Source organism: Rutidosis leptorrhynchoides, chromosome 8, assembly GCF_046630445.1.
Source record: "Rutidosis leptorrhynchoides isolate AG116_Rl617_1_P2 chromosome 8, CSIRO_AGI_Rlap_v1, whole genome shotgun sequence".
Taxonomy (NCBI): domain Eukaryota; kingdom Viridiplantae; phylum Streptophyta; class Magnoliopsida; order Asterales; family Asteraceae; genus Rutidosis; species Rutidosis leptorrhynchoides.
The window spans coordinates 368,516,737-368,532,271 of record NC_092340.1 but is presented as its reverse complement, the minus strand read 5'-3'; the positions used below and the strand labels follow the sequence as shown (position 1 = coordinate 368,532,271).

Sequence of the window (15,535 nt, the reverse complement as noted above, 5' to 3'; positions counted from 1 at the left end):
AATATTATCGAAATATCTTGTTTGTTTTTCCCCTAACCGCCACCATGATGAAAGGTTTATTCAGAGGCCTGCGTTGCCTTTTCGGTAATAAACATAATTCACATATATCCGTGCATGTAAATTATGAGCATTAGTTGATTGATTAAGCGATTTGATGTTTTATAGACACCAACGATGAAAAAGAACCTGAAATCCAGATTGGAGCTCCAACAGATGTCAAACATGTTGCGCATATTGGATGTGATGGTCCTTCTACCCCTGCACCTAGTTGGGTTAGTATGAGCTGTATCTATCTAGAGGTGGTAAAATGGGTGGGTCAAGCACGTTTGCTATAATGTTTAAATGGGTCATTTTCAGAATGGGTTATTGACACCTCCATGTCTTTCCTTTTTTGTTTTCCGTCCCCATAAAGGTATATGATAACACGAAAAAATAATACCACTCCAACCCGTAACCATTGTACTTGAATGATAACACGATAAAAGGGATATCATAATATGATAATGAACATGTTATGCAATTTAAAACGGTTTGGGTGACTTTAAACCTATTTGACGCGGTAAACCCATTCTACATGTGTCCTGTATTCCATGGTTTTATTTTATTACCATTTGACACGTGAAGAGCCCATAAATGAGTCGATACTGCATACCCGTATCAGACAATGAAAACCCCGTTAGAATCACTTTATTATAATGCGATACTTATAGGATACATAAACCCTAAAATTGCTTAGAAACCCTAACGAAACCAAGTCCACAATCGGACTTGGGCCTAATCCCTAAACTATCGTCTAATACTCCTCTGCATTCCGAACGGCGAAATAGCGAAAATTCGCACCGGAAGGAAACACATCAAATGGATAAATAAATAAATAAAAATAAATTTTTTCTGTAATTTGTTGCACGAAGTCAGATATTGGGCTTGGGTCAACCCTAGTCTAATAATCTGGTCTTGGTCATCTGTTTTGATCAAATAGTTACATTGCTAATTACTACAGATGAATGAGTATCAAAGTGGTTCCGAGGCTCAATCTGGTGAAACTGGTTCCGAGGCGCAATCTAGTCGCCAGCATAAGTCAAGGCAAATAAAAAAATCGTCTCATGGGAACGACTCACCGAATCATCACAGGCCCAGAAAGAACAAAAGCAACACTAGTGAGTCATCTGCAGACAATGTGAAAAGAACACGTAAAAAAAGAAGTGATGGAACCACAAGATCTTCCAAAAACAAAAACAAAGACCCATCAGACTACTCGGATTCAAATTGCAGTGATGGTGTGTGCCGAAAACCAGTTAAATGAGCCAGTTGAGTTGATAGAGCATGAAGCAACTTTTACATAAATGAATTTGTAACTATATATTGCATTAGCTGTCGAAAAAACATCTAATTTATAAACCTCCATATAGTAATGAGAATATAGGTTCATGAGACCACACAGACTCTAAGCTCACCTCTATATCCTCTAGTAATGCGAATATCAGAATCGAGATATGTAACTTAAAAACTCAACACTTCGTCTATTAGTCGATGGCCTAAATTGTTGTTTTGGTAGCTGACGTATCTCCAACTGTGGCAGCCGTGGATAAATTTTATGTTGTCTTTACTTGTATTAGAAATTATAGCAATTATCAGAAAGAGAGTGTGTGTGTGGCAAAATAGTAATGCTAGACATGGCAAAGTGGGTGGGTTGGGTAACATGCCAAAACAGGTTGAACTGGAGTCTTTTTCAAATTATTTGAGCTTTATGAATTAATAATATGGTAAATGGTAAATATGATGTCAAAAACTATGTTATTTCAAATGCAATAGAACTTTATCTAATAATAATGAAATCTGGGAGGTTGTATGCATTTCAATACACAGATGGCTTTCAACTCTACTAACCCATTTGACCCCTTACACCACTCTTATACACGACGTCTGTCATACAACCACATTACTACCACATCAGCGCTACCTCAACAACTTCTTTTTATCACTTAACTCATCACACTCCCTAATATCCATGACACCTGCCATACAACCACATTGACCTCACTTCAAATATTATTTTATTATTTTATTATTATTATTATTATTTATTTAAACATATTTATTTTTTTATTCAAACGGCTACTTTTTTCAAACCGTTTATTTTTTTCTTTCGAAAAACGCACCTAAAAAGACTAGTTTTTTCACTATAAATACTTCAACTTAACTCAAATCATAACACACACTTCACTTCTCAACTCAAAATAAAAACACACACTTCACTTCTCAATTCAAAATTAAAACACACATTTCTCACTTAAGAATGTTGACCCTTCTGCCAATGATTGTCTCATTTCTTACTTTGCAATTGCTAACGCCTCTTCATAATTTTCATCATCTCGCTCCATACTTAAATATTTTTATTTTTTTTTAAAAGAGTTTTGGTATTTAGAAAAATATGAAATGTATGAATATGGGTAGCAGTAAATATATAAAAATATATTATATTAAAAAAAATAACTGTTGCATCAACGGTATATATTTATTTTATTATTATTAATGTTAAACAACCCCACCTCCCACGTCCTCAAACATGTCATTGCATAGGGGGTGCTTGGATTTGCGTTTTGAAAATTGATTATGCGTTTTAGATAATCATAATCAAATAATTAGCTGTAGCATAACGTGTTGTACATTAATAGTGTTTGGATATGATTATGATGTTTGATAACGTGATAATCTAATAATCAATTTTTAAGTGTTTAGTAAATCAGATAATTTAATTACATAAGAAGTAAAATTACTAAAATGAACATTCTTATAATATAGTATGTTACGGAGTATGATTTATTTTTATATATTTGTACAAATTATCTATTATCTATCAAAAATAAATAAATTAATACATAATGTATAATTAATGTTTTGTTTTACCCAATAAAACAAACACAAAAAATCGAGTATAATATGGTGGCTAAAAAACATACTGTAATTGTTTATAATTATAAATTGAATGAATTGAATTGATTGATAATATATATAATCTAGGGGTATATATCTTATATATATTTCTTGATAATATTTCAAAAGGAGAAGTATATACGGAGTACATTACAGAAATCAATAAGTAAGTCTAAGACCACTCCCTATGGTTCCACTATCCGTCATTACCCGCTCATTATCCGTAGTTGCCCGTAATGAACCATAGTCACGACTTAGTTACCCGCGTTAGTTACCCGCACTCACCATGGATTTAATGGAAGAGTTTAGGTTAGTTATAGGAATTATGGGTCCCAGTGGCTATTTATTGTTGGACTTGATGCTTTATTGCTTGTACGTTGTATATTAAAAGGAGTATTGTTTTAGCCATGATAGAGAGTGTTTAGTTATGAATTAGTTATAGGATATTGGTGTTGATGTGGCGCTGATGTGGAAGGTTAAGAGGATGAATAGTTTAGTTACGAAAGAAATATGAGGACACGTAAGTAATTTTGACTCGATGACCACAAATTTGAAAGTTGCGTTTTGCAACAGTAACTCCACCTTAGCTTCTTCAAATTCACGTTATCGTGCCAAGAAAATGCAAAAAAGTGATTTTAAATTTTAATTTTCAAACACTATAAATAAATTATTTACGTTGTCAAAACGCAATAATTAAAAAATCATATTCAAAACGTGATCCCAAACACCCACATAGTACAATGAACCGCTGAGGTCCAACGGCAGAGCCAACCGCAGCTGCTAGCAACGGCGCCATTGAATCGCGCCACCAACAGCGGCCCAACGGAGTACCGATAAGAGTGGTCTAACGGATCCAACATTTATTAATAAATTTTGTTTTAATTTTAACGGATCTAATTTCAGTTTGATATTCAATCCCAAACATATTATTTTATAACCAAAGGGCCCTTGGCTTGGCCGTATGAGATGAACCCTTCAACCAAGAGGTTGTGAGTTCAAGCCTCACTTGAGGCAGTGAGATGTAAATATTCGTGGTTTCGTGTGTAGTTTGTGTTAGGATTATAGGACCCAAACAATAAGATTAATCACCGAGATTAATCACCCACTACGACAAACGAAAGACGATAAAACAAGAAAATTAAAGAACACGAGATTTAACGTGGTTATATGTAATCGAATGTCGATTATTTTAATCCATGGACCAACTAGAGAGATTTTTATTGATATAATTCGTAGATACAACCGAGGGTTACATTAGGATGCTTTATATAGGCCAAAACACCTTGGAGAACAAGAAAAACATAATTTTGGAAACTTCTCGCCAGACGAAGCCGCGCCGCGCCCAGACGAGCCGCGCCGCGCCTCAAAGGCTAATCTCCGGACAGTCGTTTTCCAAAACTGATGCTCTGTTTCACGTAGTAGGCCGCGTCGCGCCTTCAAGGCCTCGGCGCGCCTCCCCTGTTCGTCCGAATCCTTTTGTTTTGATATCCTTCACATCCAACAATCTCCCACTTGAAGATATTCAAAACCATGACTCACATTTTGTCAACCCATCATACCAAACTAACCAAGATCGCCAAAGCACCGTTTACCGCCAAAGCACCGTTTACCGCCAAACTTCATTTGGGACACGCACACTCCTATCACATACGCCGGATAAGCAGACTTTCGATACAAGGTCTTCAACACTTCTTGTTAGAATAGAATCACCATCTCTCTATCTCCCTAGTCGGTCACCACCTTCTCATTAGTTCATGAGAAGACCCGTTGAAGCTATGCACAACTTCAACTTGTCCATTGACACCACCTTAGTAAACATATCCGCGGGATTCTTCATACCAAGGACTTTCTCCAATGTCAAAGTACCATCTTCAATACGTTCTCAAATAAAATGATACATCAAATCAATGTGTTTCGTACGATTATGAAACACCGGATTCTTCGTGAGATTGATTGCACTTTGGTTATCACAATATAAGACGCAATTGTCTTGTCTTTTAACCAACTCACACAAGAAGTTCTTCAACCAAACAAGCTCTTTAGAAGCTTCCGCAATAGCCATATACTCGGCCTCGATGGTCGACAAAGCAACATTCCTTTGTAGTATAGACATCCAACTAACCGCCGTCTTACCAACCATGAACACATATCCCGTAGTACTCTTACCCGAATCACCAAATCCACCCAAATTTGCATCCGCATAACCTCTAAGTACAACATTGCTTTTAGTGAAACACAATCCCATACTAGAAGTACCTTTCAAATAACAAAGCAACCATTTGACCGCTTCCCAATGCTCCTTCCCCGGATTAGACATATAACGGCTTACAACTCCCAATGCATGAGCTATATCCGGTGTGACGCCCCGTACTAAATCATCATGTACGGACCATCATCAACAGGATCATTACAAGGTTAAGTACTATATGCGTTTTCAAAACAGAGTTTACATTCATAAATAGAAGTGACGTCATAACATACGTCAATTGTTTTACAAATCAAAAGTATGCTTCGCTAAGTAGAAGCATTAAATAAGTGTACGTGACCATAATGGTCGTTACATAACATAAGTTCATAAGTAAAAAGTTTGAATGCAACATAAGTAGTCATGCGATAACAACTCTAGGCAGCGGGTTCTACAGCACGACTAGTAAGATAGCGGAAGCGACTTCAAGCACCTGAGAAAATACATGCTTAAAAAGGTCAACACAAAGGTTGGTGAGCTATAGTTTAAGTATAACAGTAACGTAAGTAGGCCACGAGATTTCAGTGCTACAACGAGCGATTCAAAAGTATGTAAAAGTATATGTTTAACCGTGGGCACCCGGTAACTAACTTAACGTTTAATGTACCCCCTTAAAGTGCACTTGGCAAGTGCGTATAACCTCGAAGTATTAAACACTCGTTAAATGCTAGCGCTACTAGCCCGAGTGGGGATGTCAAACCCTATGGATCCATATCTAAGATTCGCGTTCACGGTTCAAAAACCAATGATTAAACGTTACCGAGCTAAAGGGAATGTTTCTGCCGTTATATAACCCACACATATATAAAGTTTAAGTACTCGTGCCTAGTATGTAAAACATAAAATCCGCATGTATTCTCAGTTCCCAAAATAAGTTAAAGTAAAAAGGGAATGCTATAACTCACATTGATTAGTAGTAATGGTAAGGTAGTAGTCGGAAAGTGGTGTGCAAGTATCGGCCCAAACGTCCTCAACCTAAGTCAAATAGCACTAAGTCAATAAGTCGTCTCAAAAGGTTTACAAGTACGTAATTAAGGTCATAAGGGTCATCATCAATCATCATTAAACAAAAGGTAACAAGTAAGACTCGTTTATGAAAGTCGTTTAAAACAAAGGCTGACTTCGGTCAGTCACCACGGCCTCTACCCTTACTGAATTAAGGTGAGACCAGTGGTCATGGCTCCGTCTATGAGTCCCTTAAGTGTGGTAAAATTTACAGAAGCAAACTCGTCTTGGTTTGACCGTGGCGACGGTCTAAGTGCGAGTAGGTCAGAAATTTCTGCACAACGTTAAAGGACATGGTAACGATCGGAGGGCCACAAATCCTAAACCGTAACTCGGATTAAGACGAGTCCTATATGAAAAGTTATCTACTCGAAAAGTTCTATCCAAAAATCAAGGTTAGAACAGCCCAGGTCTACTGGTCTGTTCCAGAAGCATCAGGTCAGTAGGTTTTGGACAGAACAGTGGGTTTTGGAGAGTTCCGGTTGTCTCGGTGCTTGATGTTCATCACGGTTCTCATCCTTGATGCGTATAGCTTCAAGTGTACAACTCGTTGATGTGTTAACATCATTTTGACCAAGGTTTGTCCATCATAACTCAAGTGCAAGTGTTGTAAGTGTTTGATGAACCAAGGTTACATGTAAGTTTATGAACAAGTTCATGAACACTAAGAAAGATCACAACCAAGTGTTGGATCCATGATACTTGCACCAAAGTGTAAGCTCTTGTTGGTTTCATGTCCTTGTTCAAATGTTTAGTAAGCAACTTAACAATAAGAAATAAAGAAAATGAAAGATAAGCCTAAACCAACCATGAAGGTGGTATTCTAGTAACATACAACAAACAAGAACACAAGTAACAAAAATTAAAGATTATAAACTTTAAATCTTTGAAATAAATAAAGTAGAAAGCTAATCTAAATAAGAAGATGATTCATAGTTGCTCTTACTTTTAAAGATTCAACCAAGTTGATCTTTAAGTGAAGTAACTTCAAAGTTACTTTAAGAACTACAAGTAAAGAGTTTATACAACTATGAACTTCAATTCTTTGAAACAAAATATGTAGAACATAACTAGAGAGATTATGTTCTTGATGTTCTTGTTAAATACAAGATATACATGAAGAAATCAAACTAAGAAGTTTGCTTCTTGAAAGCTTGAAAGTAAGTAACAAGTAACTAGAAATCAACACTTGTAAACAAAGATTAAAACAACAAATCATGATGATGATCAAAGGGCTCAAGGCCCACGGTTTTGTTTAGACAAAGAAGAAAGAAAAAAAGTCTTTAACTTACTTGCAAGAACAAAGAACTTGAGAGAGAAAAGAAAGAGGGATAATTGCTAGTAATGTGTGTGTGTTTTTGAGAGAGTGTTGTATGTAAGTTGTGAATGAAAAATGGAAACCAAAACACCCCATATGGGCATCAAAATCTCGGCATTCAGCTGAATAGAGAGGGGGAGAGGTTAAGTTTAATGGTTATTAGCATGTAAAGTTCATAAAGGTGGATATAAGAGTTGATTTCATGGGGATTATAAGGCAACTAGATTCCTTAAGCAAGTAACTAGTTAGTTTATGTTTAAATGATACTTACAAGTATGCAAGAGTGGGCTTAATGTCCATTAAAAGAAGTAGGGTGGGCTTGTGAGTCTTATTCAAGAGTCCATTACACTAATTAAAGCCCAAGTTGCAAATAATCCAAATAAGTCCAACTTAAGCCCAAGTAATTAACTAACCATCTTAGTTAATTAAAATGATTAATAAAATTAATCATGAATGTAAATAATACCTTAAAATATTATTCGTGCAAGTTCCGGGTGTCACAAAGACGTTTCGGGCATTTAAAGTTCAAGTACGGGCAATTAAAGCAACATGTAAATGTAATAACATACATTCGATTAATCACACGTATTAATAATAATAATTATTAATAAATAACGTTGGAAAAACCAGGGTCGTTACATCCGGTCTCGTACAAACCATGGCATACATAATACTTCCCACGGCCGATCTATACGGAACCTTTTCCATCTCCGCTTTGTCTTCTTCCGTTTTAGGTGATTGATTCTTCGATAACTTTATCGCGCTACCCAAAGGCATAGTACGAGCCTTTGCTTTATCAACATTAAACTTTTCTACTACTTTCTCAATATACTTAGATTGAGACAAGTATAGAACACCTTTAGCATGATCACGCACAATATCATTCCAAGTATTTGCTTAGCACTACCAAGATCCTTCATCTCGAACTCTTTTGAAAGCATACCTTTCAACTTATTGATCTCGAACATGTCCGAACCCGCAATCAACATGTCATCAACGTATAACAATAAGATTATATAAGAAGACTTGAATTTCTTCAAGTAACAACAATTGTCCGCTTCACATTTTACAAAACCAACCTTCTTCATAAACTCGTCAAATCTCAAGTACCATTGCTGAGGTGCTTGCTTCAATCCATACAAACTTTTCTTTAACATACAAACCCACTTCTCTTTACCTTTTACCTCAAAGCTCTCGGGTTACCTCATGTAGATCTCCTCATCAAGATCCCCGTGTAAGAATGCGGTCTTCACATCTAGTTGTTGTAGATGTAAGTCATCAGATGCGACCAACGTAAGTACCAAACGAATAGTAGTCATCTTCACCACCGGTGAGAATATCTCTTGGTAATCAACCCCTTTCCTTTGTTGAAACCCTTTAACCACTAACCATGCTTTGTACCTCTTCTTGCCATCCACCTCATTCTTTATTCTATACACCCATTTGTTTTGCAACGCTTTTTTATCATGAGGTAATTTCACTAGTGACCAAGTCTTGTTCTTCTCAAGTGACCCCATCTCTTCTTTCATAGCAAGCTCCCATTGTATGGATTCTTTGGACTTTCTTGCTTCAAAGTAACTTTCAGGTTCACCATTCTCGGTATAGAGCAAGTAGTTTATTGATGGAGAATACCTAGGATTAATTTTGGGCACTCTAGTCGAGCGTCTAAGTATAGGAGCAACCAAAATGGTTGGACCGGTTTCATTAGCCTCCTCATTACTAGAACTTGCACTATGTTCGGAATTATCACCGTTATCCGAACCATCCCCATCATTGTCAAGATCCGACCCATCACCATTAATCGGCAATTCATTATTCCCCGAACTCCCACTAGAACCCGCAAGATCATCAAGAGAAACATCGTCAAGAATAACATGATCCAGTTTTTGACTCCCCGTTTCCGGTTTGCCAAAGACCGAATCTTCATCATAGGTAACATCACGCGATCGAATAACCTTTCTAGCTTCATTATCCCAACAACGATAGCCCATCTCATCCGAACCGTAACCAATGAATGTACACTTCTTTGACTTAGCTTCAAGTTTATCTTTATCAATATCTTTGGTTTTCACATAAACATTACACCCAAAGATTCTAAGATGATCATAACTAACCTTTTTACCTAGCCATTCTTCCTCGGGAATTCGAAAACCCAATGGTGTTGAGGGTTCCCAATTAATCAAATAAGCCGCCGTATTAACCGCATCCGCCCAAAACATCTTAGGCAAACCAGCATGTAGTCTCATACTCCTAGCCCTTTCATTCAACGTACGATTCATACGTTCGGTGACTCCATTGTGTTGCGGTGTTTCCGGTACCATTTTTAACATTCTAATACCGAACTTTGCACAATGGTCTTTAAATTCAAGACTACCATATTTTCCTCCATTGTCCGACCTTAAGCACTTAACCTTTAAATTGGTCTCATTCTCAACCATAGCTTTCCACTTCACAAAAGTACCAAAAACTTCGGATTTAGCTTTAAGAAAGTAAACCCATACCTTTCAAGTGGCGTCGTCAATGAAGGTGGCATTTTGGTGAATTCCCCGATTTAACAAAAGTTACCTTCTTTTTCTTCCCATAAGTACATGGTTCGAAAAACCCAAGCTCTATCTTTTTCAAATCCGGAATTCTCCCACTCGAACTAAGAACCTTCATACCCTTCTCACCCATATGCCCGAGTCTTCGGTGCCATAGAGTAGAACTAGCCCCAATGTCAACCGTAGCAATCACCGTGTCTTCTTCAAACACCTCAACCATATAAAGAGTTCCCCTTTTATGTCCACGAGCTACGACATTACTACCCTTAATCACCTCCCATTGGCAATTCCTGAAAGTAACCCCATTACCTTCTTCATCTAATTGACCAACCAAGATTAACTTTCTCTTTAACTTAGGAATAAACCTCACGTTCTTCAAAGTCCAATCAGAACCAAGAGTAGTCTTCAATACAACATCTCCTATACCTTTAATCTCGAGACTTTTGTTGTTTGCCAATCTAACTTTACCTTGATAAGCCCAAAAATTCCTCATCACGCTCTTAGTGGGTGTAGCGTGAAACGAAGCTCCCGAATCCAAGACCCAAGACTCCACCGAACTTTCAATACTACATAGTAGTGCATCCTCCGTATCTTGTGACAACCTGAAAATTTCTGACCAAATTTAAACTTAATCTTTATATGATTCCGACACGATAAGCAAAGTCTGTAATGTTAAGTCTCAAAAATTCTGAACTATGTTCATGTATTCAATTGCCATTTGACTGCTCTCGACGATTCACGAACAATGACGTGTAAAATAGTTATGTATGTATATATATATATATACATGTGTGTATATTAAATTGAGAGATATTAATAAAACATTAAACGGTTTGGTTGATAGGAAAATAAAATATGAAATCTATTATATGACTTGAAAACGTTAACAAAGTATTAAACGTATAACGTTATACTTATTCGTTTTAGATAAACATCTACGTAATAAAACGTGTTATGTGAAACGTGTGTGTGTATATATATATATATATATAGACAAAGTATATTAAACTTATATATAAGCAGTTTCGAATACAATTAATAGATATAGTAACACCTGATTGATATTAAATAAGTCCATACAAACTTATAAGGATTTAAAATAAACATAAGTTCTAGTAATAGATTTTATGATCTAAATATAACTAGTTTTAAAAGAATAAACTTTATAATAATTATTTGATTAAATTTCAAACGTATGAAAATGTTTTATATCTAAAAGAACTTTGTTACAAAAATGTTTTGAATATATAAAAGAAAACAATATTAATTTTCTCGTAATATGTATGTATATATATATATATATATATATATATATAAGGATAAATAATATAAATGTCAAGAAGTAGATTATTAAGGTTATTTTCATATATATATATATATATATATATATATATATATATATATATATATATATATATATATATAAGGATAAATAATATAAATGTCAAGAAGTAGATTATTAAGGTTATTATCATATATGAATTTTAGAAATTATGTAAAATGATTTGAGTGTCACGTCTTCTTTAAAAAGAATATATAACTTTATAAATATCTGGAACCACTTTTGACAAATTATTATCGAGCCATTTTAATAAGGATAAAAGTTTTAACGTTATCTTAAAATTTAGAATCTTTCTAGAAACCTTTTTGACAAATTATAAATGATAACGGTCCGTGATTCAATTAAATATAAATAACTTACAACGTGTAATTAAAAACGTGTTTATATATATTTCGGATTATGTAATAAATGATATTAGTATTCGATTAGTGACTCGATTGACATTTAAATAAGTTAACTCGAGAAGTCAGAATAAACGCTAGTACATAAATAAACTATATCTAGTTAAGTTTTAGAATGAAAACGTTATATGTTATAATAATTTCTATTACGTAAACGATCTTAAACTATACTTTGAAATATAATTAGTATTTGAAAAACTAAACACTATTAAATAAATATTTCTAATGTATATAAATTTATATTTCAAAATGAATATATATATATATATATATATATATATATATATATATATATATATATATATAAAACATAGTATTAACCTTGACATAAAACATTTTGATTTAAAATAATACTATTATATATATATATATATATATATATATATATATATATATATATATATATATATATATAGCGAAACTTGATTTAAAGAAGCAAATGATCATAACACTTAAATGTATAAGTTACATTGCTTGTAATATAATTTATTGGCGAATAAGTTTAATTATTAATAAAGGTACGTGTCGCGAGAAGTAAAGTACAAGTTTTCTTAGCGTACGAAAGGACGTTCGAAAAACCGAAATCGAGACGTTAGTCAAGCGACAACGTACAAGTCATTGGAACTAAAATTATAAGTCAACTATGCACGTAAATATTATATAATATATATATATATATATATATATATATATATATATATATATATATATATATATATATATATATATATATATATATATATAAACTGTCGGCAGAAGGGATAAAAAAGGAGCGAGTTGTAACGACCCGACTTTTTTGACTTTTATTTATATTTATTACTTTTACGAAACTGCGTGTTTGTGATTTCTGTGATAAATTATATTCCGGGGTCATTAATTATGTTAATTACTTTCGTTAATGCTTTACAACATGATATTAAGTGCTTAACATGATCCTTGAATGCATTTACGACCGTTAGTGTCACTTACCGTTTAAAACGAGCTACGTACTTGGTACACGTTAAACTTTGGTCATAATTGGAATATTGTGACTACGTAAACATAATTGTTATTTATTTATGACAATTACCTAGCTTTATGGCTCTTTAATTATGCTTAGTGGTTACTAATGCTTACTAGTTAGTTTTAATGGACCTAACACCTTAATGGACCTAGTTAATTAAAGGCCCAATCTACTTAACTTAATGGACTCACTTAATGGACTAGTTAGCCCATTACTACATGAGACAAAGTCCATTAGACATTAAGACAAGTATTAAGCATGCTAGTGTACCATTACTTACATGTTTTAACATCTTTTGTCATGCCACCCAACATGTACAACCACCACCATGTACCACCATCCAATAGCAAGCAAATGGTCCCCTCCCCTTGCTCCCTTAAACCATCGGCCACACCCCCACACACCACCATCACCATTTCATTTCAAACACTCTCATTTCATTTCAAAAACACACACTTCTCTTCTCTCAAATTCTCTCTAACTTTTCTCTCAACTTTTCTTGAAGAACTTGAAGGTTTTAATTATTTTTCTCTTTTTTTCTTCCTTCAAAACCGTAAATCATCATCATCATTATTTATTTTTGGATTTTGATTTTTATAACTTCAATCCTCATGTTATCTTGCAACCTTTGATCACTTTTATGATAAAGAAGCAAGAACAAGGATCAAAGCTTTGTAGCTTTTGGTTCTACATGAATGATGTTATGCGAGGTGTATACAAAATAGTTATATTTTTGTTACGAAATCTTATTAAATACGATACAATTTTACACAAGTTATTTATTTATTTATAGAGTGGATATACCTAAACCTTGCTACAACACTATAGGCAGTGTACCTAATTGTAAAGTAGTGTAGTTTTTAGTAAGTTCGGTTCATTCCGCAGGGAGCTAGCCAAGTTTAATGCTATATTTTTAAAACTATATTTGTATATATATATATATATATATATATATATATATATATATATATATATATATATATATATATATATATATATATATATATATATATATATATATATATAAGTAGTATTATTATTATTATAAAAGGGGGTTTTTACCGTTTAATGACCGGTTTGTCGATTTTATGTCTTAATTCACAATTAAAACCTAATGTAAAATATTAAATATACAAATAACTTAATTTAAAGCGTAAAGTAAATGACGATAAATAAAATTGCGATAATTAAAAGTGCGATAAATAAAATGACAATAAATAAAAGTGCGATAATTTAAAGTACGATGAGATATAAAATAAAGAAATTATGCTTATTTAAACTTCCGTAATCATGATGTTCGACGTGTTGATTTTAGTTTATTACCACGGGTTAATTGTCCTTTGTCCTGGATTATTCAATATGTCCATACGGTTTTTGTCCATAACAGTCCATCAGTCATAAATATAAAGTGCGAGTGTCCTCGTCAAATTATCCTTATATCCGAAGTCAAATATTCCAACTAATTGGGGACTTAAATTGTAATAAGGTTTTAATACATTGTTAATGATTACACCAGGATATCGACTGCGTGCAATCCAAGGTTTTAATACTTTATTAACAATTACACCAAGTGTCCTTGTATGTAATCCACCCCTGTTTTAATGAGTCCATTGACTATTAATCCATCCCCATGTCCGGTTAAATGAATGATTATTAATATTTATAAATATCCCGCCCATCGTGTCCAATCGAGTGTATATGGTTATTTATAGATACGTCAAATTGTAAATCTCTATATTAAATTAACGAACTATCATTCAGTTAAACAAATATAAAGCCCATTAATAGTCCATAGTCCAATTTCTACAAGTGTCGGTCTTTTGTCCAACCCTCAATTATGGTACAAAGCCTAATAACCCCGTCTTTAATATTTAGCCCAACATCACGATTACTTTGATTTAAATAAGCATAATAATAATTTACCTACGAGACATTAATTTAAAAAGGTTGAACATAACTTACAATGAGTATTAATCACGTAGCGTTACACGGACAGAATTTCGACTTACAAACTTAAAACATTCGCCACTATAACCTTATTATTATTAACTTAAAATTAAAATTAAAATTAAAATATAAATATATATTGAGAGTATGAAGTAGAAAAAAGGGTGCTCAAACTCGGCAGAAAACGTTCCAATTTATAGGACTTGGGCAGCTACAGTGTTCCATGTGACCGCATGGATTTAACACTACCTGGCCATGCGATCGCATGGCCGCCTGGGACAGCTCACATACTTTTGTTTTCTTATTTGTCGACGTTTTATTTAATAATATATAATATAATATATATAATTTTATATATTATATTATATTCTTGTGCATAGTTGACTCGTAATTTTAGGCCCGTTGCGTCGTACGTTGATAGTTGGTTCATGTTCCGGTTCCGTATTTTCGAACGTCCTTTCGTACGATTTAATATCTTGTACTTTGCATTTCGCGGCTCGTACTCTTGTAACTTTTAGACGTTTCTCATCAATAAATTGAACCACTTGGATTGTATTTTGTACTTTTGAGCTTTTTGGTCGTTTGCGTCTTCAAATCGTCAAATCTGTCTTTTGTCTTTACCTTTTATTATTTAAACGAATATCACTTGTAAATAGAACAATTGCAACCAAAAGCTTGTCTTTCTTGAAGGATAATGCTATGAAATATGTGTTCGTTTTTAGCATTATCAAATATTCCCACACTTGAGCGTTGCTTGTCCTCAAGCAATATAGAATTTGAATATAACTTTACTAGAATCA

At 33.8% G+C, this 15,535-nt stretch overlaps 1 protein-coding gene across 1 annotated transcript; it reads left to right on the top strand.

Moving 5' to 3' along the window:
* The first annotated feature begins 47 nt into the window (after positions 1–47).
* On the top strand, positions 48–1,303 carry LOC139864732 (uncharacterized). The gene is made up of 3 exons (XM_071853304.1): positions 48–84; positions 166–272; positions 1,001–1,303. Exons 1-3 carry the CDS (start codon positions 48–50, stop codon positions 1,301–1,303), a joined length of 447 nt encoding a protein of 148 aa, XP_071709405.1.
* The last annotated feature ends 14,232 nt before the right edge of the window (positions 1,304–15,535 follow it).

What these genes read in the sequence shown, in the direction of transcription:
- LOC139864732 (XM_071853304.1), top strand. Translation starts at nt 48, where the DNA reads ATGAAAGGTTTATTCAGAGGCCTGCGTTGCCTTTTCG. An exon ending in AGGCCTGCGTTGCCTTTTCG is followed by an intron (nt 85 to 165) that starts GTAATAAACATA and finishes GATGTTTTATAG; the next exon opens with ACACCAACGATGAAAAAGAA. An exon ending in CTACCCCTGCACCTAGTTGG is followed by an intron (nt 273 to 1,000) that starts GTTAGTATGAGC and finishes TAATTACTACAG; the next exon opens with ATGAATGAGTATCAAAGTGG.